At 39.6% G+C, this 24,449-nt stretch overlaps 2 protein-coding genes across 2 annotated transcripts in view; both read left to right on the forward strand.

Annotated features, from left to right (window-relative positions):
• Positions 1–341: 341 nt before the first annotated feature.
• dusp5 (dual specificity phosphatase 5) lies at positions 342–5,668 on the forward strand. The gene is made up of 4 exons (XM_044114553.1): positions 342–1,349; positions 2,324–2,463; positions 2,971–3,190; positions 4,890–5,668. Exons 1-4 carry the CDS (start codon positions 986–988, stop codon positions 5,294–5,296), a joined length of 1,131 nt encoding a protein of 376 aa, XP_043970488.1. The 5' UTR covers positions 342–985; the 3' UTR covers positions 5,297–5,668.
• A 1,427-nt stretch (positions 5,669–7,095) lies between these two features.
• smc3 (structural maintenance of chromosomes 3) overlaps positions 7,096–24,449 on the forward strand; it is a 28,837-nt gene continuing 11,483 nt past the window's right edge. Inside the window, exons 1-19 of the mRNA XM_044114554.1 lie at positions 7,096–7,272; positions 7,905–7,980; positions 8,654–8,692; positions 8,792–8,859; positions 9,092–9,163; positions 11,106–11,185; positions 11,291–11,369; positions 12,023–12,140; positions 12,437–12,612; positions 12,852–12,932; positions 13,845–14,009; positions 15,377–15,498; positions 15,762–15,975; positions 16,158–16,261; positions 16,855–16,954; positions 17,787–17,947; positions 19,985–20,126; positions 20,828–20,978; positions 21,105–21,257. Coding sequence (XP_043970489.1) covers positions 7,258–7,272; positions 7,905–7,980; positions 8,654–8,692; positions 8,792–8,859; positions 9,092–9,163; positions 11,106–11,185; positions 11,291–11,369; positions 12,023–12,140; positions 12,437–12,612; positions 12,852–12,932; positions 13,845–14,009; positions 15,377–15,498; positions 15,762–15,975; positions 16,158–16,261; positions 16,855–16,954; positions 17,787–17,947; positions 19,985–20,126; positions 20,828–20,978; positions 21,105–21,257 — 2,116 coding nt within the window. The 5' untranslated portion in view covers positions 7,096–7,257. The remainder of the gene's footprint in view (positions 7,273–7,904; positions 7,981–8,653; positions 8,693–8,791; positions 8,860–9,091; positions 9,164–11,105; positions 11,186–11,290; positions 11,370–12,022; positions 12,141–12,436; positions 12,613–12,851; positions 12,933–13,844; positions 14,010–15,376; positions 15,499–15,761; positions 15,976–16,157; positions 16,262–16,854; positions 16,955–17,786; positions 17,948–19,984; positions 20,127–20,827; positions 20,979–21,104; positions 21,258–24,449) is intronic.

Genomic DNA, 24,449 nt, shown 5'->3' on the forward strand with positions numbered 1-24,449 from the left:
CCCATTTTTGTGGTAAATTTTTGTATGATTACATATTTTTATCCAAACTATGGCTTCATTGAATTGATGTGTCTTTATTTAAATTCCCTTCGAGGTCAGTAGTGAATATCAGGGGGGAAAAAATAAATATATATATATATATATATTATATATATATATATATACTAGAGCTTGAAGATTTTTCATATAGAGCAGCTTCATTCCAGCTAATGTTAGGTTTTTGGAGCAAAAGCTGCATAACATTTTCACACTTTGCCTTGAAGTTATCATTTTACAAATTTCAGCTGAATGCGTGTCACATTAAGGGTAGGCAGAGTTTTTGAAATGATTTGTTATAATCACTTTTTTTTATTTATTTATTTTTTAAAATCACAATAACCTAAAGTCTAGCAGTTGCAAAATGCACACTTTTTGGATTCCGTGTGTCCAGAGAATATTTCCTTTAAGGCAACACATGTATGCATGATGTTGCATCATTTGTTGTATTCTTGCAGAAGCCTCACAACATGCCAACAGCAACCCGCCGCAAAGGCTTCGTTATGCAATAACTGAGACGGTGTGACGGCCTCTTATTTCTTTAGAAACCGTGGCGTTGCGACCTCTAAAAACATTCAGCACCGGCTGCATGAAAAGACTGGTGGGGCTTCTTGCGGAGGGAGAGAGAGGGAGTGAGTAATGGCTGGATCAGTAGTAGTTTCTGTACAGGGTTTCTTATTATTTACCAGAGCCCGCGGGCGGAGTCACAGCGGAGTCATGGACGTGGGCGGGTTTTTTCCTGCGAACACACCAGCGCCGGTGTCCATATATGGTTCTCGACGTCACTCACCGGAGGTCCCATTCACATAAAACCGATCGGCCGGAATCCCCTTGGAGGAAATGTAGACACAGACTCGCACTGGGCTCGCTGCTCGCCCACTTTCGCATCCAGCTCAGTTGTTTAAGGCAATAACAACAACATCAAGAAGAAGAAGAAGAAGTCTTCAAAATGAAGGTCTCCAGCATTGACTGCCGGCGTCTTAAGAAGATCATCAGGAAGGAGTGCGGGACCTGTCTCATTGTGGACTGTCGACCCTATTTTTCATTCACGAACTCCAGTATTAAAGGGTCCGTCAACGTGAATCTCAACTCTCTGGTGGTCCGGAGGTCCCGGGGAGGGCCTGTGCCTCTGCAGTTCGTCATCCCGGACGAGAGAGCCCTTTTTCGGCTCCGGGAAGGGAGCATATCGGCTATCGTGGCTCTCGATGACCGGACGTCCCACTGGCAGAAGCTGAAAAAGGACAGTGTAGCACAAATAGTAATAAACACGCTGTCGCATCTAGCGAGCGGGGCAAGCATCTGCTTCTTGAAAGGTAAGAATATATTATTATTATTATTATTATTATTATTATTATTATTATTATTATTATTATTATTATTATTATTATTATTATTATTATAAACCAGTTTGTTTTTGTTTTGCTAATTATAAATAATTTAATTTAGGAAATCCAAATGGAGAATTTGAATTTTTTTTTCCTCGTATTACACGGTTTTGTTGCCTGTTTCAGGCTGAAAGTCGATACCATTAATAAAGTAACAAGGATATGATGTAATTATCCAAATATGACAGATTTGCTTGACATTATATTATATTATATTATATTATATTATATTATATTATATTATATTATATTATATTATATTATATTATATTATATTATATTATATTACAGCAATATTTGTCATAATTGGATGCATGCAATCTGACAAAATCCATGAAATAGGCTACGCGATTCACCCTTAAAATGGCTTCTTCTTTCTTTCTTTTTTAAATTTGGTTGACCAACATTTTGGTACCATCACCATCACTTCATTGCTTCATCGAAGCTATTTTTCTCTCACTTATTGGAGAAATGAATGTCCTGCGTACGTCAGTAGAGCGGATGAGTCAGTGCTGGAGAGACGCAGCTTGATGCTGCAGTGACTTTCGTTAGCGGTAAAGATGTCGAATCCAACATTTACTATATAGTAAAGTGTAGTAGGTTCATCTCAGGTCGTGGCAATGTGTTGGGAAGCGCATCCATCTCCGCCTGTCAGGAGGGCTGGCCTAAACGGATTACCGGTCCCTTTAGTGAGGGCTCCTGTAATTAATTACGCGTCTATAATCAGGTTATAAACTCTCAAATTCCGCGCTAAGACTGTTTCATAAACACTGCCATTTCACAAGAAGTGCGTTCTTGTGTGAAGGCGTTAGTAGGCTAGAAGTGGTGTTGTAATTATTCTAAGCTTCTTTTCTAAAAATGCATATCCGTGACATGTATTTCTGTGTGTGTTGCTGGCTCAGGAGGATACGAAAACTTCTACTCTCAATACCCTGAACTTTGCACTGAGGTGAAAACCATTGACCAGAGCGGAACTGAAACCGAGAAAAGAGTCAGCAGCCACAGCGAGAAGCTTTCTCACCGCAAACCAGATTATGATCAGGTATGGAAACACCCCTCCACTCCCACACAGCTGCAAACTGTCAGGTTTTTATATATGGCACACACAAAACCACGCTGGTATGAGAGAGGCTTATATTTGACACCAAAGCGTGATATTCCCTGACCTTCAGTGCTCCTCAGTTCTTTATATATATATATTGCAAAAAAAAAAAGGAAGCGCAACCCCTCACTGAGGCTTTCATCTGCAACCTTTCGTCTGTCATGTGTACTATAAATAGAAAGCCTGAGAAAGCCTCAGATCTGAATGACCTCCTGTGTCTCTCTGACTGACACGTTGTGAGGTACTACTGCCCTTAATGGCTCCATTCCTCCATTTTCCACCACACGTCTTTGTCAGTAAATGAAGACAATGTGCAATTTCCCAGGGTTTTGGGTGGGTAAAAGCTGATGGATCAAGGCTGGCGGTGGATGTTTTGTCTTCTCTGAGAAGCTGCGTGTTCTTGCCCATTAACACCTGACTTATGTTTCTGTTTTCTCTGCGCTCTAGGGTAAACCCGTAGAGATCCTGCCTTTCCTCTACCTCGGCAGTGCCTACCACGCTTCTAGACAGGACTATCTCAGCGACCTTCACATCACAGCCTTGCTCAACGTGTCGCGTCGGGACCTGCATCCGACCAGGGGCCACTATGACTACAAGTGGATCCCGGTGGAGGATAGCCCCATGGCCGACATTAGCTCACACTTCCAGGAGGCAATAGAATTCATTGGTGAGTGTCTGGATATTGTCATGACAACATTCTTGGTAGTTAAAATACTTTAATCCCTCAAGTCTGTAAGGATACTAAGTTAAGATGTTGTACAGGTTTAACGGCCAGATTATTCAAATCTTAAAAATACCCAGGCTGAGATACAAAAAGACTTCTATATCTATACATAGGCATTGCTATTTTTGAAAAGCATCTTGAAATAAGTCTCCCTCTATCTCAAGCCTGCTGCCATTCACAACTAGAAAGCTTTGAGAAACCCGGCAGTAATCAGTTTATCGTCGTCACAAGCCTTCAATCCCTCGCCGATATAACCCAGCCAGACTTCTGTCAGTCAGGATTTCCTCTCTAGCCTTATACCCTTCCGATCTCCTTCCCTCCTCCTCCGTCTTAATGCATAGATGGCTCTCCCATGCCGTCATCAGCTCTGCGGCCAAATCTCTGCGTTGCCGGGTGTGGTCAGTCAGTGTGACAACTAGGTGAACTGTAGCAATGGGGTCAGAATTTGTAGGCTGACTGAGACACACGGCACAACAAGCTATTATTTGTGATGACTGGGTGGAGGGTACATACTGGGTGACTAACGCACAGTAAGAGAGGGGTTTTTTTATCCGTACGAGATGGAAATTACTGATGGCCAGCAGGGCAGCAAAATCTGTTTCAGAGGAAAGCACGGCATGTAGGACAGGTAATGAGGCTGCTGCATAACGCTCCTAGTAGCAGTAGCAAAGATAATACACAATGGGATATTTATAGCTTGGCAGAACCAAAGACACAGCTCATCCACAAGCAGCTAGCCTGACCTGTATTGTCAGTGCCGTGCATAGTTTGGGGACGTGGTTCTGCATAAGCCAGGCTGTTACATAAGGTATCAAAAGTGTTCCTGGGAGCAGGTTTAACCTACATTCAAACGCAGCTTCCGAAATTCATCAGCCATTAGACATGCAGGGTACACAAATAATCACAGCTGTTGGTCTTCAATTAAAATCAATCAGCAAATCCCAAATGTGTCTAACTGATGTAACGGCGAGACGGGGGAAGATAATGAATATTGCTGACCCACTGAAGTATGTCCTGTTAATTCAGAGCAAACTTCGGTCATTAAAACACCCACAGATCCTGTCCAGCTCAATTCAGGTTGGTGTCGCTCTCTCAGCAAGAGGGGCTCTCTGGAATGGATAGAAGTGGCCCTCATAGTTCCTGTGATACAGAGAGACGTGTAGGTGTGCACAGTGGCTAATGAAACTGCTGTCTGAAACCGTGGGTAGAACAGACTTGCACGCAAGGCGAATGAAAGTACAGACCTGTAGGTGTTTGGAGAATTTCTAAGAATTCTTGAAGCATTTAAGAAGGGACATTTAGAGAGACAGGTGAAAGTGGAAACGTGTGGAGGTGGTAGAATGCACCGGTAAAACCTGTAGGAGCGCGGCACGTATAGGACACACACATCTGTGAGTACGGAGGCTGAATGCAGCGCCCCCACATTAGTGCAGGAGCTGGTGTGCTTTGTGACTAACACCAGCAAAAGAAGTTTGTCTCCTTGTGCTATGAAGGCTGGTGTCTATTTGACCAGAGTAGCTTTGGATATGTAGTGTGTTGAGAAGAAATGTGAGTTTTTGCTGTTTGGCCTCCTAATCCTCTCCCAAAAAAAAAAAAAAAAAACGGATTTCAACAAAGATTTCTTCCTGTCGTTCCTCTTTAGATCAAGTGAAGCAATCAGGAGGGAAGGTACTGGTACACTGCGAAGCAGGCATCTCACGCTCGCCCACCATCTGCATGGCGTACATCATGAGGACCCAGAAACTGAGGCTCAATGAAGCCTTCGAGGTCATCAAGCAGCGGCGCTCCGTCATTTCGCCCAACTTCAGCTTCATGGGCCAGCTGTTGCAGTTCGAGTCCGAGGTCCTGTCCAATGCTCCGGCCATGGCTGCCACGCCCGAACCGGCCACTCCGTGCGTCACAGAGTCAGCCTCGTTTTTTGCCAATGACTTCTCCGCCACTTTCAGCACCAAAAACTTTGAGCCATCCATGTTCACCCTCCCTACCTCTTGCCTGCAGTCCCCAGGACACCACCCGTTGAAACTGAGCCCACTAACTGCACTGCCTTAAAGAAAAAAAAGAACTATGATTGCTTGGTAGTATTACTTGAAATTTTAAGAATCAATGCTTTCTGCGTGCCTGATGTTGAGACCAGCAGAGCGGGTAGACGCAGCGGAAATCAGCAAGAGACACAGCGAAGAGTTAAAAATAACAAAGAACTGTGTTCGATTGAAAGGTTTTCCGGTCTTTTGAGCTGCGATGATGAAACAACACAGCACAGTGATTAACTGCAATATACATGCCTTAGGTTAATATTGTGATTCACTGGCCTATTCACAATTACGGTTAAGCATTTAAACCTAATTTATTTAAAAACAATGGTCTGTTTTTTCAATAATGTAGGAAATGAAATGTGTTTAATAAATGTTTTCACCACTGAAACATTGTCATGTTGTAATTTCTATGTATTTGAAGCAAGAAGTAAAACCCCATGATCAATTATGTCCACATGAAGTGCTAAAAGGAGAAGCAACAGTGACACCTGCAGTGATTTTGAGCCCAGATAGTAAGTCTCATTTTTTTGAATAAGTCATACTCCATGTCTTCCCAAATTGTGGTAGTTACACAAGCCACATATTATTTATAAATTAAGATGAGAATAAATCACAGGTGAAAAGGTGAAAAATGTATTACTATTATCCACAATTATCCTGATGTTGCCTCATGATCAAAGCCCTGCAGCATGGACTGCCACCAAAAGCAAGCTTCTGAGAAAGAAAATTGGAACAAGATGGAATTAAAATGTGACTTTATTTTGTTTCGACAGTGTGGACATAGGAATTAAAAAATGCTACATTTTATTATCTGCGATCATAAAACAAAGAAAAAATATTATTTTCAGAAATCCCTATTGTACCGTTTCATATTTAACTAAAAGAGTCTGAAAATGTATTTATTTATTTTTTACAATACTCAATTTTTATTGGTAGAAGTCGCCCCTTGTATCAAGAAAGGACCTGGCACACAAATTGAGCCTTTTCTAAGTGCATGCCAGGAAATTTGTGAGATTAGTTTTTTGTTGAAGTAATGGATTGCTGCAATTATCAATACAAGCTAGGCATAATATATTTGTTTCCAACTAATACGTTTGAACACTAAGCGGAACCATTTTGGATTTTGAGGTCCGCTTGACGTTTTGATTTATGGGTCATCTTTTTGTTATTTCTGGCTTGAATATCGGAAATTTCCGCTTCAAAACAAAAACTAAATGCATAGACGAAAAGGAAAATGAAGCGTGCAGTCCAAACCTTCTTTAAATGACCAAATAAATAGACAAAGTCAAAGTCTGGTTGCACTAAATGTTTTAAGACATCTTCTCTAAGCTGAGGTACATAATCTTTCTTGTGACAGATCTCATAATTCAAATTCTGAAAACATGATTTATCCGTAATATGAAACGAATAGTCCCATAGGCGTCGATGTTTTATTTTAAATGGCGATAAAGAATCACCTTTTTGTTTATGAATTTAGATAACCTATTGAGGAAACTCCTAAATACACCTTGCTCTAAGCAGCTGGATCAGATAAAACAGCAGGGAAAGGAAGAACTGTAATAATTTTGTTTGGCGCCCAGAGGAGAAGTGTCGGATTGTACCAATTGTTTAAGGAAGGAGATGTGAATACCAATGAAGCATTTTGGAGGCAAATTAGACACGACTGCGTCATCGTTAAAATTTCATTACTTCAATAGAAGTCCGTAAACTTTAAGAGTAAGATTTATCAAAATGCACACAATTTATCCGTGCCTTTTTTGCTACGCAGACCCCGTTTTCACAAAATGGTACGAGCCGCTCCATCCCGCCCCCGCCGCCATTTTCCATGTTATTCTCTGTTAGCATACACTCCATCATTATTTTTTTTATATATGCAGCAGTTGTTCTATTGTTCCTAATTTCTCGGGTTGTTTTGTTTAGTGTGTGGGGGATATTATTCTCCAGGTGTTATCCAGGGGACGTCCTGTTAAGGCAGCCATGTATATTAAACAGGTAAGCTTTCCACCGGGCTTCTGCATGATGGAGCCTAACTAATCTATGACCATGCTAGCTTAACGGTTTGCTAATGCTAGTAAACGCTGTAAAGATTTCACACGTAATATGGCAATTATTTTATAAAACCATATAAAGATTCTGAAAATACTGTTACAGCCAAGTTTTTTTCTGTAAAGTTAGGTGTCGGTGTGGCCTGTTTTTTTATCTTTAACTGCTGCACGTCTCCATGTTAAGAGGCTAAGCTAACGCCATTAGCCTAATAGTTGGTGTGGATTTTCATACTTTTAGTGCTATGCTTTGTATGCCAGTGGTTACCAGCATTATATTGCACGTAACTCTGCAATGCAAATGGGACATTGATAGTACTTTACCTATTATAATCATTATATTATGTTGTTATAAGGCTGGTAACGCTCTGAATGAAAGCTACCGCCAGCGCTTGTGTCAAATGGCCCAGTCCCGCTTTTAGGATCTGTATTTGATGCAAAAATCCCAACATACAAAGTTCAGATACTGAGTCTATTCTCTAATAAGCTTTCCTAAATCTGCCTTTTCCGACACTTGCATACTAATTGCACATTGTCACTGTTATACTAAAGGAGATGCTGTTTATGGTTGTTTATCTTCAGGTCATTATCCAGGGGTTCAGAAGTTATAGGGATCAAACTGTTGTGGACCCCTTTAGTCCCAAGCACAATGTGATCGGTGAGTTTGTGCTGTTTTTTTTTGTTGTTGTTTTTTTTTTAGTTTCATCTTGTGTTTTTATCCTGCATAGAAGTTTTAATTAGAGATGGAATGTTTATCATAGCATGATTTCCACGGGTATATTATTGCATGCTATCTTCTGCTGCATGCAATGTTGATTAAGCTTTCATGTAAACAACTCAAGTAGATTTAACAATTTCAAAAGAGATGTACACCAGAACAGATGATTTCATCCAAATGAGCAATAAGAGAACTTAAGATGATAGAAAGACCGCATATATAGGTTCAAATAAGATCACTTGGTCTCAAAAGTTTCGATATTTTCCTTGAAACATTCATTACACCTGTAGTTTTTGCCACATTAGTATTTGAAAACCTTCGTTTACTAACTGATATGGTTGATTTCTTATGTTTTCTTATTGGTCCTCCGGTAATTGAAACATGGTAGTCAACAAACAGCCATCTGTCATAGAAACAGAAAGATATTTTGGAAATGTGTCTTTTTTTTGTTAGGAATAGGAAATTTCTGTCTGCTAATAATTTATTTCAAAGATATAGATTAATAATCATTACTATTATCACAATGTTCAACACTGCTATCACAATGTTTTGCTAATATTGATCTGTGTGAGTCTTTCCATATCTCTACTTTACCAATTTTGTTTTGTTTCAGTCGGCAGAAATGGATCTGGAAAAAGTAACTTCTTCTATGGTATGTGCTCCTTTACTTATTTAGCTGGATTTCAGTTAAATTCTCTAACACGTGTAAAACAATAACGAACTGACCATAATTTAAAATTGTCTTTTGCAGCTATCCAGTTTGTGCTGAGCGATGAATTCAGCCACCTGCGACCTGAACAGCGCCTGGCCCTGCTTCATGTGAGTTCTAACAAAATTCAGTCTCCTAAATGTAGCTTGAATTGCTCTATTGGGGAAAAAAAAAAAACTTTTACAACCTTGAAACAAACAAGGTTTTTTCAAGGTTCAAACCACCTTGAAACCTTAAAACGTTAAACGTTAATGAACTATTTTCACGTTGATGGCAGGATTATCATTGTGAAAGTAAGTTTTTAATATTATTTATTATGTTTTTCCACTTCTGTTACTGCAGGAAGGAACTGGTCCACGTGTCATTTCAGCTTTTGTGGAGATTATATTTGATAACTCCGACAACCGGCTGCCGGTATGAATTGTTAACATTTTCTCTGTCATCTTTCTCTCAACCACTGCTTTTTGAGCCTTAAAATGTCAGTGCCATTCATAGTTCTGGAACTACAGGGATAATGCATAACAAGTAATGTTGAGTGACATTTCTGATCTTTGTGAGATGCTTGGGAATTTGGGCTTCAACAGTGTTTTGCTGAAAGTGTTGAAGGCTTTAAGTCATTTGGATAATGATCATAGTGCTCATAAATATGTCTGAAGAATTGTGAACACAGATTGTTTTTTCTTTGGACGATACTGATATTATTTTTAATGTTGGTTGGAGTATTAGATTGCCTTCTGTAGGTTTTGCGTTAACAAGATAAATTGTGCTCAGGGTAAAAATGTAGAAAAATTTCTGTAGGTGTGTCATTATACCTTTCTGCTTCAACTATATAAACTACTGATAATGATGCTAGCTGCTTCTTTTTTTTTAATCATTGAACTTTTTATTAATATTTTTCACTTTTCTTTACATATACAATGTACATGAACACTTTACAATCACCATAACATTAAACTTTAGCTTAGGAGCTGTTCCTCTATTTGACCTTTGTCCTGTCTAGTTTGTCTAGTTCTTTATTTTTCTCGCTGTCTTTTGTCTTGAATGTTGTCCATTTCATCCATTTCTCTTCCATTTGTGTTTGCTGAAGTCTCAAACGATGTGTCAGTTTTTCCATAATCTAGATTTCTTCTATTATTGAATTCACCTTCTATTATTGTTCTTGACAAGGGGGGGTCTGCCTTTCCCCATTTTCTCGTAATAGCTTTCTTGCTAGCTATTAACATTATCTTAATCAGATACCTGTCTTTTGCCCTTATTTTGATATTGTTAAAATTGCAAAGATATAGTACCACACTACTCATAGGGATATCATATCCCAGAATATCCTCCACAGTTTCATGTACATTTTTCCAAAATTGAACAATGTTAGGGCAGTTCCAGAATATGTGAGAATAATCAGCGTTCATTGATCCACAGGTCCTCCAACACCCCATGTTTGTGGCCTTATATCTATTCTGGACTTTAGGCGTGATGAAAAATCGTATTAGATTTTTCCGTGAGAACTCCCTCCATATCCGTGAATTGGTGGCTGTCTGATGTGTATTCCACATATCCAACCAATCTTCATCTGAAATTGTCGTGTTAAGCTCTGATTCCCACTTTTCTTTTACATACTTAGTTGAATGTTTGTTTATCACCAGTTTTTGATATAGAGTAGAGATTATTTTAATTTTTGTTCCACTGAATGAATTTATCACAATTTTAATCACCTCATTCACTTCCACAGACGGATCCCATCTGATTTCTTTCTTATAATAGTCTCTCAATTGTAATTTTACCTGTAAAATTCATGTTTATCTAAATTATACTTCTTCATTTTTTGAAAACTCTCCGGCTCCCCGTCTTTCTGAAGGGTATCCTAGCTGCTTCTTTAAGTGTAGTAAAAATAGGCCTGGGTGATAAATTATTGCGATAAACTACGATAATGTCAATTTGCAACCGTTTTCAACTAATACAATAATTATAATGGCTTATTGTATACCCACTCACAGATAAAAAAACCCCAAAACTTTACGTTCTAAAGAAAATTTTAACCAAAATTGCGTATCCTTCAATTATTCAGTTTAGACAGGGAAAACAGGCAAAAGTGGCTGAAATCTCAAACTAATTACTTGGCAACTGGGTGTCAAATGTTTGCAGCATCTTTTTAACAACTATTGTCCATAAAATGATCACGCTAATTGCGATTAATTCATTGATTGCTTATTGTGACAGTGTTAAGTAGAAATCTAAAGTTTGTTGAACTGAGTTAGAAACTGCATCCAGCCCAGTTGCATAATACTGTTGTATAAACCACATAAATCAGCCGTTATGTGGGACCGTCGGCATCACTAGTGCGAAATTTCTCTCCCTCCAGATCGACAAAGAGGAGGTCTCCCTTCGGCGTGTCATCGGCGCGAAGAAGGACCAGTACTTCTTGGACAAGAAGATGGTGACGTGCGTATTGTTGCGGCTCGACCGTCCGTGTACTTGTAAAAAGTCCCACAGAAAACCGTCCAGCTCTGCCTCCTTTCTAAGCTTGCTGCCCGTTTCTCGTTGCAGTAAGAATGACGTCATGAACCTTCTGGAGAGCGCCGGCTTCTCTCGCAGTAACCCGTACTACATTGTCAAGCAGGGAAAGGTGAGAAAACTATGATTTTTTGTTTCTTTATTTTTTTCTAAATTTATCTGTGTGAAATGATGCTGCTGTGATGAGAGATGAACAAGAGGCTCCAACAGAATTTTCCTCGCCTCCTTAAGCCAATGTTGATTTGTATAATCTTTGTCATTTTTCAGAATACGGATTTGATTAGATGAATCAACTTTAGGCATTTCCATCTTCGTTGCATCATTTAGTTTATAAATCCCTGAAAGCGTAGCATCACAATACATTAAAGATCTGTTGTTGTATCAACCTTCCAGACCTCTCAGGTCTTCTGGTTCTGGTTCTGGTTCTGCATCACCGGAACCAAACATGGAGAAGCAGCATTCAGCTTCTATGCATCACAAATCTGGAGCAAACTTCCGGAAAACTGTAGAAAAGCTGAAACACTTGACTTCCTTTAAATCTCGACTAAAATCCCACTTGTTTAGAGTTGCTTTTGTACCATAATAAATGACTAACACTTTGATGTGTAATGACGGCTTGACAAAATGTAATGTTTCAGCTGTTGACTGTGTCTTCTATGAGTTTGGATTTTTTTGGGGGGTGGGGTTGCTTTAAACTGCTTTGTTGGTGAAATGTTCTGTACAAATAAATTTGACTGACTCGATTGATTTGAATTCTTCTCGCAGATCAACCAAATGGCCACAGCGCCCGATTCTCAGCGACTGAAGCTTCTGAGAGAGGTGGCAGGAACGCGAGTGTACGACGAACGAAAGGAGGAGAGTATTTCTCTCATGAAGGAGACGGGTAAAAAGCTATAAAACATGCATAGTTTTAGTAAACTCGAAAAGAAGAAGGCATGGATCATGTCGCGCTATGACCCTAAAGCGTAAGGCGATAATAAACCTGAAACGTGTTGAGAGGGTTGCTGGTTTTTTGCAGCTTTTCATCTGGAGAATAATTGAACACAACGTTCTACTACACCTGTTTTGATTTCTCGTGATTTTTGCTGCAGCGATTATCAGTGAAGATCACGTACTGTTAAACTAAACTTTAGTTGACATTTTTGCACAACAACCCGGCTCGTGTGTTTTTTTTTCCAGAGGGAAAGCGAGAGAAGATCAATGAGCTGCTGAAGTACATCGAGGAGCGTCTGCACACGCTGGAGGATGAGAAGGAGGAGCTGGCTCAGTACCAGAAGTGGGACAAGATGAGGAGAGCTCTGGAGTACACCATTTACAACCAGGAGCTGAACGAAACTCGCGCCAAACTAGATGAGGTGATGAATTTACATCAGGTGTTGATGTAAAGTAAAGTGCTTCGGCGAGCCCAGCTGAACTCCGCCAAGAATTCAATTTGTGACTGAATTTAGTCCATTTCTTACAAAGACGTACTGGTGTAAATGTACACATCAAATAGTGAAAAATGTCACTATACAGAGCTGGAAACCTCTTGTTTTTGTTGTTTATTGTTTCTTGAATTCAGTGGTTTTTATTTTTATTCCTTGGCCGTCTTTAGTTGTCCTCCAAGAGAGAGACCTGTGGAGACAAATCCAGACAACTGCGTGACGCTCAGCAAGACGCCCGGGACAAAGTAGAGGTAAAGCTGAAAAATAAACTGATATATATGTATAACCCTTGTGTGTTCTTATCAACACGGAGGACTGATCCTGCCAAAATTGGCGATAAATATTGAAATAAATAAATGACTTGGTAAAGTAATTAATGTTGCAATATTGGTTTCAAATAATAAAAACTTTCCCAACTGATTTGATGATGACGTGTGACATGAATATTTGTTTTAGCATTTTCAACATAATTTCTTTTATATTTTGAATATCACATAAGGGACTAAAAGACAAGCAAATATCCCGAAAAGAAGCCGGGATGTGGCATTTGTGCTTTCTGTCAGATTCTAATATTATTTTCCATTTCATTTCCAGTCTTAGTGTTTTATTAATTAGATTACTTTTATTATTTATTGTTTTCTCTTTTTCTAATGTCCTGTATTTATTTAATATTTTTTTATCTATTTTTGGCAGGATTAGACCTCCATATTTTGAAGGTGTTCAAATATTGAAAGACATTTGTTTAAAATATTTTTAACAAACATTTTGTTTAGTTGAAACAATAAGTCAATGAATTCATTGCATGACAATTTTGATATGAACATATTTTATTGTTAGAATAAAATTGATCCTAAACAAATACTTCTTTTTCTTTTCATTGTGTTGAAGAAAAAAGAAAAAAATTTGACAGTGGAAAAATACATATGCTTTGGTTTGTATTCTACATCATATCTCATGTTTATTTAGTCTTAGTTTTGGTGCACTGAGATAAATAACCAGTTTATTTTTAGGTAAATAAATAATATTCTGTCTGCAGTAATGATGTCTTGTGGAACTGAATTGTCACTTAATGAGTCAACAAGTGAAAATTCCTCCTCTAAAACGAATCTCACAGCCCTTTAATCTATTCTCGTTTCTTCATTTTTTTTCTCTTTTCTTTGCAGGAGACGGAGCGCGTTGTGCGCGAGCTGAAGTCCAAGGTCTCTGCCATGAAGGAGGAGAGAGAGCAGCTGTCGGCGGAGCGCCAGGAGCAGATCAAGCAGAGGACCAAGCTCGAGCTGAAGGCCAAGGACCTGCAGGATGAGCTGGCAGGCAACAGCGAACAGAGGGTACGGAAGCCTCCGATCTGCGTCACAGAAAACACGTGACGGTGCACCAGCACCCCTCGTGTTCATCCGCACCACTGTGGGAAAGCAGGGAGGGCTGTCTTCGCTTGAACTGGTTCTAAACTGGGAAGTCAGTTTCTCACTTGTGAATTTGCTGTTCAGCCTGTTGTATTGAGCTGCTGAAATGTTAAGAAAAAAGGAAACTAAACAGTTGAAATGGGGTTCCTATGCAGCCTGGAAAAGTGTGGAATTTGTTTCAAGTGTTTTCCAGGTCTGAATGAAATGGTAAATGGAAAATATTTCAATTTCGAAACTTCATTTTCTATCCCTTTCTGTACGTTATTCAGTCCATCTTTTCGTTGGTCTTGCATAATTTATTCATTCATTTCGTTTGACTATTATCATCCTTACAAACCTTTTTTTTTTTCATCTGTTTGTTTCTGTTCATCCATCCATGTTTTCACCCATTCTGATTTTCTCTCCTATATTCTATGTGCTGAGTCTTTCAAATTCCTTCAGTGAATTTGAACCAGTTGACTAAAAATGAAAATGCCACTTGAGGAGTTTGAGTGAATCATATCAACAGACAGGTGGTTTTGCTTAAATACAAAATTGATGTGTATATATATCTATATATATATATATGTATATATATATATATATATATATATATATATATATATATATATATATATATATATATATATATATATATATATATATTTGTACAGTTTTTGGCTTAATTACTGCTCTGAATATGTATTTATTTTAGTAAGTTGCCTTTTTTTGTTTGCATACTCCAGTTAACGATTAATCAATTACTAAATTGGTTGGTTATTTCAGTGATCAATTAATCACAATCAATGGCCATTAATGTTGATTAGTTGGGGTTAAAGCCGATTAATCATTTCAGTCTGAATCTATTTTTCAAACTTCATAGGGGAAACGAGCAAAATGAGTAATCAGCAGAATCACCTTCAGGCCCACTATACATTCATTTTGGGATTTTTTATTTTTTTCGTCTGCACAGTTGGCATGGATCACTCTCCATATGGCCTTGCGTAAAGTGGCTGACAGGCGTAGAAGAAAATGTTTTTGGTTTTTTTTGGGTTTGGAGCTTCATGCTGACTGCCGGTGTTTGGATTGATCCAGTCTGGCCATGACGAGCACAGCACCTTGTCTAAAGTGGAGCAAAATAAAAGGCTTCAACCAGCTTTTGATTTAAAGTATTGACAAAATGAGTGGGGAAACTGGGGTGATTTTTATTTAATTTTTTGACCTATTTTGACCAGGACAATGAATAATCAGCGATCTAAGCAATGTACCATAAGAGGGAAGTTTGACTTGCTATAAACGGTTTGTTCTGGCAGAAACGGCTGCTGAAGGAGCGACAGAAGCTGCTGGAGAAGATCGAGGAGAAGCAGAAGGAGCTCCAGGAGACCGAACCCAAATTCAACATGGTGAAGGAAAAGGAGGAGCGGGGCATCTCTAGGTAGGGATGACTCATCGCTGCGCAGCTGATGACAGAGCAGAACGCCATGAGTCAGTCAGCACTCTGTGAAACCACGGTTCACATTAGTTGGAATGTTTTTAAGCACAAGAAACTTTGGAAAGCAGGTTTCACTTGAAAAAAAACAAACTGTTAACATTTAAGTCAAACCAACACCTTTTGAGGTTTAGTAATATTTAATTTGACCAATATTGCCCTTATTGTTTAAGCTGACTACTAATGCTTTCCCCCCCCCCCAACTCCAGACTGGCTCAAGCTACCCAAGAGAGGACTGACCTGTATGCCAAGCAGGGCCGCGGCAGTCAGTTCACCTCCAAGGAGGAGAGGGATAAGTGGATCAAGAAGGAGTTGAAGTCGCTGGACCAGGCCATAAATGACAAAAAGAGGCAGATTGCAGCCATCCACAAAGACCTGGAGGACACAGAGATGAACAAGGAGAAGAACCTGGAGCAGTACAATGTAAGGCCTCAAAACTGAACACTGAAGTTGCTGCCCTTACAGGCTTATTTCTGTGGTGTCCCATAATCATTTCACATCTCTATATATGTGCCTTGGATCAGATTGAGTATAAATTATATTTCTTACATGTGAGCTCCCAACAAAAGAATTTGTGTGTTCATAGCTCATTTTGTGTCTTCTAGAAACTTGATCAAGATTTAAATGAGGTGAAGACCCGGGTTGAAGAGCTGGACAAAAAATACTATGAAGTGAAGAACAAGAAAGATGAACTCCAAAGTGAAAGAAAGTAAGAATTGTTGCAATTTTAGTCTTGGTGTGATTGTTTTCTGAGAGTGAATCTGAACCTTTTTCACATCAGCCTCTGTATGAATCAACAAATCAACATAAAGTTTTATTTTGTTTGGGTTTTTTTTATTTTTATAACGCTCTGACAATCTAAACTGGGAATATCTTTATTATTTGCTACATTCAGCAGCAGTCTTCCCTAAATTAACTTCTTGCTTTTCGGATGATGTATTTTCTTCTTATAGAGCAGTTTGTACATATAAGGCTTAAGTGATACAGTTATAAAATTTTTTATATTAATTTTTTAATCTGATCAATCATCTGATTAATTGATTAGTAAAATAATGTCTCAAGTTGCAGCTCTAGTTTCATATAGCTAAAGAAATAAGCTGTAGGACTCCAAAGCCCTTCATAGTGCTGACATGCCACAGTGAACACACATTCATCATGTTTTCCATGAATCTCCTGCAATCACTCTGTGTCTTTTCAATTCTCGCCGAACGCGTTGCCTCTCGAGCCTCGCTGCCGCAGTCGGGCCCGGATCTCTCTAGCGACATAAGCGTTAACAGTGTGCGACTGTGTGTGTCCGTCCAGCTACCTGTGGCGCGAGGAGAACGCAGAGCAACAGGCCCTGGCAGCCAAGCGAGAGGACTTGGAGAAGAAGCAGCAGCTCCTCCGAGCGGCTACAGGCAAGGTCTGTGTCTCTCTGCAGGACTTTGTAACCACTGACTTGCGTAACAGAAAACCAGGACGGCCAACACAGTCTGTAGACGAGGAGGACAGAAACTCGTTTTCTTCCAGGCCACTTGCATTCGCACGTTTAGCCATTTCCTTGGCGCGAAACTTGTCACGCTGCACATCTATTCAAGTAATCTGTCCACATATCCACTTACTCGAGTGGAGTAAGGAATTGGCGAGTGTTGATGATTTCCAAGCAAAGCGCTTCGGCGAGCCCAGCTGAACGCCGCCAAGAATTCACTTTGTGACTCAGCCTGCTTGTCAGGATAGGTATGTCAAGCGAAATCATTCATCTGCCTCAACGCTCGCACCTTATGACGGCTCGCTAAATTTACATGTGACTCACTCGTCTCTGCCTCATCCAGCCGTTCCTTCTGGGCATATGCATCAATCAAATATCACCTCTGAATAATATCAGCCGAGATGAAAGGAGGCCGCTTGCAGCTTCGCGGACAAATGTCATACATTTATTTATTTTCTCATTTGTCCCTGCTGATTCAGTCTGTTTCCTGCGTTTGATGGACTCGCCCTTATCTGTCCCCCTTCTCTCTAGCGTTTTAGATTAGCGGTTTTTGTTTCCCTCTATATTGAAATTGACATTTTCTTTATCTGTTTTTGCCACGGCCTCACTCCACATTGCAGGCGTTTCTGGTGCCAGATGCACAAAAACAATTACTGTGAAGTACATTCGGCGTTATCGGCGCAGAATTTATTTGCCGTGTCTACTTTTTTGTTTTATCGTTTTGAAACCTTTCGTACGTCTTTAATCTTTTCTCTTCCTCCCGCAGGCCATTCTGAACGGCATCGACAGCATAAACAAAGTATTGGAGCATTTTAGGAGGAAGGGGATTAACCAGCATGTCATCAATGGTTACCATGGCATTGTCATGAATAATTTTGAGTGCGAGCCAGCTTTTTACACCTGCGTGGAAGTGACAGCAGGGACACGGTGAGAAATGTTTTTTCATTATTATTATTATTTTCTTCACTTTTTTCTCTCTTACAAAGTGCCCAGCCTGAAATCCTTACATATTCATCTTAAGCAAGGGTTTGCAAACTTTTTGTTACATGGGCCAAAATCAGCTCAATAGTTCTCCTGGGTTAAATAATATAATTTTTAAAAACTAAAATAACCGAAAGTGAATGATTTTTTTTTTTTAAATGTACTCATGTATAGTAAACTAAGCTCAAATTATTTTAGTCAAACAAATAAAGTAATCAGATTTTTTTTTATTTTTTTGTGGGAACAGGTTCATAGATTCAAAAGTCCATGTGGGTTTTGCCCATTCTCCTTGTTAATTGAAAGGTGTTCAGTTTGCTCATTACTTTGGAAGGATTTGGACTTTAAGAAAATTGAAAAATATTTAGTATGTTCTCATGTAGGTCAGTTTTCATTTGAAAGCACTTTTGGCCCACTTAGCCAAATGTTAATGCAGCAGCAGAAAGCAGATTTGGCTGCACCAAGGTGTACTTAAAATATTGAGTCAATGAGTGGGCGTGGTTCTAGTTGCTATAGTAACAGGAAGGAACCAGAAAGCTGGGAAAAGATGATCCCTTTGTGTTGCATCGAGTGTTTTTGCAAGTAGATTTTTATTTAAAAGTTGTAGTTTTGTCCTAATTTATCTAATCTATTTTTAAATAGCGGAGAGGGGCCTCACTTTGATCTAAAGGATCCATAGTTCATCATAGCCTTAATGAGTAGGTGTGTTAACAAGCTGGTTAATGTGAAAATGGCCTTTAACTAGTTCACATAACTTCAATAAAATCAACAGCAAATGGAGTACTGAAGGAGAGTTTGTGTTTTCTGGTGTGCTGCCTAATATACTCTTAGTTAACACAAATCTAAACCCTTACAAACAGCTGACATGTTGTAGAAGGGCAGCCTTCTTCATTCACAGAATAAGTCAAAAGGAAGAGCTTGACATTTAGCGTCTCTTTGCTGCGATCATCTGTTCCAAGCATTAAAAAGTAATAAATTTACTGTTTGATCACCTCTTTTTAATGGTGCCTCTTGGCAGTAATTTTCCCCCCCCAACTGTTTATGTGCGTTTAAATGGCGCCATCTGCGTGAGAAAACAGGCTTTTATGTGTCGAGCGGCAGAGCGGAGTATTCGTGTTGCTGCCTTGAGAAACACGGCACCGTTTGAAAGGATATAATCAGCTTTTCCAGGGGTACAAGTTGTGTTGCCAAGCAGCACTTTTACAACGAAGCGATAATCCGCCAAACACAAACTCTTCTTATGCTAAGTGTATAAAAATCAAATGAGTTGTTGATTGCATGTAAGCCTCCTGTGGTCTGCTCTAGATAACAATCATGCTCTGTAAGAGCCTGGAGAAAACAAAGAGGTGAATATTTCTTGTAACTTGCTGAGGCGGATGATCCCAGGATTAGACACCTCATGCTTTGACTACTCCGATTTCAGTTTTTTTTTTATTTATTTTTTTATTTTTCCCCACCAGGGGGACTTTTTGTGGGCTCTAGTGTCCCTTATACAACAGTAGGCTGACAGGAAAGGGGGAAGGAGAGGGGGGAAGACATGCGGTAAATGTCGTCAAGTCCGGGAATCGAACCCGCGACTGCCGCGTCGAGGACTGAAGGCCTCCAAGCGTGGGGCGCGCTAACCTCTACGCCACCGGAGCACGCCCCCGATTTCAGTTTTTCTGATAATGAAGGAAACATTGAAGACTACATGAGACTATTACATTTTTCGGAAATGTAGCATGTTCTGTCGCATTTATAATCTTTTTACTAATTTTGTAAACCGTACGAAATGTTTTGAAATATTAAATAAAATAAGTTTGCATTCATTTCTTCCTCCGTTTTCAACATATTGTCATAACCCCTAGAACGTACAAGAAGTGTCATCTGAATCTCTTTTTGGATCATTTTAAATGGCTTCTTTTATGTATTTGATCTTTTTTTTATTGACGGATAAATCTAATTTAGCCAGGCGTTTTAGTAAAACATTCAACTCGTATCTTCCAGACTGTTTTACCACATTGTGGAAACGGACGAAGTGAGCACAAAAATCCTCATGGAGTTTAACAAAATGAACTTACCCGGAGAAGTGACCTTCCTTCCACTCAGCAAGCTGGACGTCAGAGACACCGCCTACCCAGAAACCAATGTAAGAACCTTGCTTTATTTCCAACTGCTAAAGCTGCTGTTTCTAACTTTTACAAAAATGTTTTTTTTTTTTTATTACATATTCAGTGAAAGTGTGACAAAATTATATGACATGGATAATCAGACAAAAAAAAATATAAAAAAATTACACATAGTGCTACAAAATCGACGAAGAGCTTAGTGCTGTCAATCAACCTTGTGTACAAGCTGCTCAATGTTCTAATGGCCGAGAATCAACTTACCGTTACAGGAAAACTTTCTCCTGTCGTTAAAGGCTATGCTAACTAGTCTGAGCATTCTCAGCAGGCTAAGTTGCTGGGAAATCGCTGTAGCTTAGCAAAGAGCAAGCAGGAGTGTGAGAGCAGCGTGTACATGTGCGTGGTTGACGATTCTAAGACCCTCCTCCTGGCTCTGATTGGTTGTCTCTGACTGAGCAGTGTATTTCTGCAGATGGCGCTAGGACCACAGGGAGAAAGCAGAAAAGCTTAATTTTAATTTTTTTCACTGATTGTCTCACCAGAAACCGTCAGGAAATAGTGACGGTTTTAAAAAACTTGTTAAAAAAAAAGAAAGTTACATATTCCAGCTTTTATGCAGTTTCTGCTAAAGGCTCGGCAGTCCTTCAGGTTTTATTTATACTCCGACAGTTTTGCTCAGACTATGAGGCTGTTTTAGTTGATGTTCCTACCTGTCTGTCTTCAGGACGCCATCCCTATGATCAGCAAGCTGCGCTACAGTCCAAACTTTGACAAGGCCTTTAAGCACGTGTTTGGGAAGACGCTGATTTGTCGCAGCATGGAGGTTTCCACCCAGCTGGCCCGAGCTTTCACCATGGACTGTATAACTCTAGAGGGTAGGCCAACCTTTGCCGTGACGTTTCATAATCGCTGAAAGCTCCATATCTGCTTAAAATTTACACAAAGGATAATATTGTGCGTGCCACGCTTTAAGCTTAACCTGCTGTGTTTTTTTTAAATAGGAGACCAGGTGAGCCACAGAGGAGCGCTGACGGGAGGTTACTATGACACCAGGAAGTCTCGCCTGGAGCTGCAGAAGGACATGAGGAAGGCCGAGGAGGAGCTGTCTGAGCTGGAGGCCAAGCTCAACGAGAACCTGCGGAGGAACATCGAACATATCCTTCTCATTAAAACATTCAGAGTGACTGCACCAGGGAGATTTAACAAGGTTTTTTTTTTTTTTTCTGAGCCACCCTTTCACCTAAAAGAAAGTTTAACACAAAACGTTTGCACGAATAACTTTACTTGGACATTTTTACAGGGTTGCTGAGAATGTTGGCCAAGGACCGGATGAGTTTACTGGAAAATGAGTCACCTAGTTTATGTAAAGTGATCACTTGAGCAAACAGATAATATCCCCCACACACAGATGTATTGATTATAGTAAAGTGACTCATGCTGGAGTCTTCACAAAAAGGAGGGAGTCAGTGGGATCAGCCGCAGTGTTTGTGATTTTAAATGTACGTATGACTAAAACCAGACTGAGAGGAAAGTTGTCTGACATTTAAAATCACAGATTTATTGTTTGTTAAACGTATCTGCCAGTTCCAGCAACAGTTCTCTAAAAAAAGTATCATCTGCTTTCTGTGAGGCTGATGGCCAGAAAAAAACCTTATTTGTTATTTCCGCATGAAATAAATAGAAAGTGTTTTTTTTTTTTATGTTTATTGGAGAATCTATAAAAATGGGTGCAGTATACTTTCCTGCTCAAGATTATCCTAAACTCAGATTGCCTCAGATTGCCTAGTCTTTCCCAATGTGTAATATCTCTTGAAGTGACAAAAGAACAGAGCAGCTGGAAAGATGCACATTCCACTGCTGCACTTTTGTTTCTAAAACTGGAAACTTCTTCTATTCTTTTGTTTCAATCTACTTTGCTAAGAAAACACACAGGAAGTCTTTACAGTGTCAGTTTGAAGAGCCTGTTGTGGCCAGGAATGTCATTAGCTTTGGGCTTTCAATGATTTGTTTGAGTCTTTCTTTTAGCAACATATTGACAAGTTTGGATTTATTTTTTGATTTCTCTCTAATCCACGTGGGGTCAAAATTATACGCACGACCTCAAATGTAAAGTTGTTCGTTGAATTGAAATTGGTTTTCTGACAAACCCGATTTTTGAGCTAAACCTTCATGTGGGATGAGCTTAGCGGTTCTGGAGCCAGATTAATGACCTGCTGCAACATCCAGTTATGTGAATCTGAGCTGAAGTATGGGGAGGGCGGATGTAGCTATTGATTATTTTAGGAACTGATTATCCTGACTGTTATTCTGACGATTAATTGGATGAGAAAAAAAAATGTGGACATTTTTACCACATTTGAACCAAAATAAAAACTTCAGAAGTTCTGGGTAGAACATTTACAAGTTTTAGAGACTCTTTCTTTTTTCCCAAAATCGTTAAAGGTAGTATTACGTAAGATCGACCTTCTTGAACTTAACATATAATGTTATTCCCTCAACATATATATGATATATATTTTGTACAGTTTTGGTTTAATTGCTGCGCTGAGTGTGTTCTTTTAGCAGCTCAAGGTAACGATTAATCAATTACTAAATTGGCTATTATTTCAACAATTGTTTAGTCACGAGCCATCCCATGAATCGTTTCAGTCCCGGCTTTAACGTGGAAATCCGGAACCGTCGTAGGAATCCGGGAACACAGGGCGATCCCACACGGCCGAGCCTCCGTGTTGGACGTGGGTTAAATCCATTGTGGGGGTGTAGCTGCTCGAGAGCCAGCGGGAGGAGAGCTTCAGCAGGTCATGAAGGATTAGTGTATATTGGGTCATGTCTGCCAAAGCCATGACTCACTTCACGACAAGCACATGAAAGGCATAGCAAGCCGATCAGGTGGGATTTGAAGCATGCGTGTGCGGTATGATGGTCACTTTCTCCGCTGCTAAGATTTTAAAATGCGTGCAGCGTTTAAAGCCGCACACCGACGTGCGAATGCAAATGGAGGAAAAAATCTACTGTCGATTTTCAGATGTGTGTGTGAGCAAGCAAGAGAAGCAGGATCTCGTCTTTCATCCCTGCAATGAGTCACTTAAAAGCCGCTCTCCCTCAGCTGCCCTGTCGAGGAGTACGAGCTGATGCACTTCGCTCCCTTTCCTGTTTTCATTTATCTCTCTAACGTCCCATTAGAGCTCGACGCTTCCCGGTGCATTTACATGTCATGTTAACCTCATGATAATGGAACCCGATTAGCATTTATATTTTCTCCTATGAGCTAAACCATAAAAGTTTTAAAGCTTGCTCAAGTTACTTCATCTTTTCTTCTTTTCATTTTAGTTTAATCGACAGATTAATTGGCCTAAGTGTTTTTAAACTGCAGAGGTCCAGAAGATCAATAAACCTGCCTGTTAATTTAGGATAATGAGGATGAGGAGCTGCTCTTTTTAAGTTTTTTGCCTTGACATCAGAGCCGATAACATCTTTCTCCCCAAGCCTGGTCACATTATTAAAGCCGATGGCTTGCACCAAAACGCCTCCAAGCTGCCCTGTAATAAACTCTGTTCCCTGCTGAGCAAATCTCCAGGCTCTCACAGTTGCTTTTGTAATTTTCTCTTTTTCCTTTTTTTTTGTGTGTGTTTCTGCAATCAGTCTCAGATTTTGTGGTGCTTGTTTCGAAATATTTTTCAAGAAATTTTGGGATATTTGCCCTCATGTATGACGGCAGATGTGACTCCTGGTCGATCACTTGACTATAACCTGACTTCAAGTAACGGTGAGGAAGCGGTGTAGTTAAAGGAAGAAATACCGCCTCCTGCGGGTGAGAGTTGGCAGTCACTTTTGTTCATTTTTGTGGAAAATGTAAAATAAACTGACCATTATGCATTAGCACAGAAAAAAATACATGGGTTTGTTGATTTTATTTGAATTTTTGCCATCGCAAAATCGAGAAAAACTGGAGGTGCTGAACAGATCAGGAGTCTCGCTGGCCAAGTGAACGTTTTTCCATTAAAACAAAGTTAGCGTGATTATTTTTTTGGGACTTTTTTTGTGCACATTTTACATCACTCCTGGTTACATTTGTATTTACTTATATTAAGCACTTTGGATGGAGTAGCTTGTCAAAAAATAAGCAATTTCCCCTTAGATTTCAATTTCTGTTTACACCACCCCTGTTCAGTCAGCTTTTATCAAGATCTTGGGAACGTCGAGAGGATTTTAGACGGCTCCAAAAGCAGGAAGTGGACTCTATAGCACAGGGCATTCTGGGTAATAAATACAACCAAAACAAACATGTACATCTAGTGCTAGTGAGAGAAATGGGTCTTGCTAGCCATTTCTAAATCTAAACTAAA

This window comes from Gambusia affinis, linkage group LG04, assembly GCF_019740435.1.
Source record: "Gambusia affinis linkage group LG04, SWU_Gaff_1.0, whole genome shotgun sequence".
Classification (NCBI taxonomy): Eukaryota; Metazoa; Chordata; class Actinopteri; order Cyprinodontiformes; family Poeciliidae; genus Gambusia; species Gambusia affinis.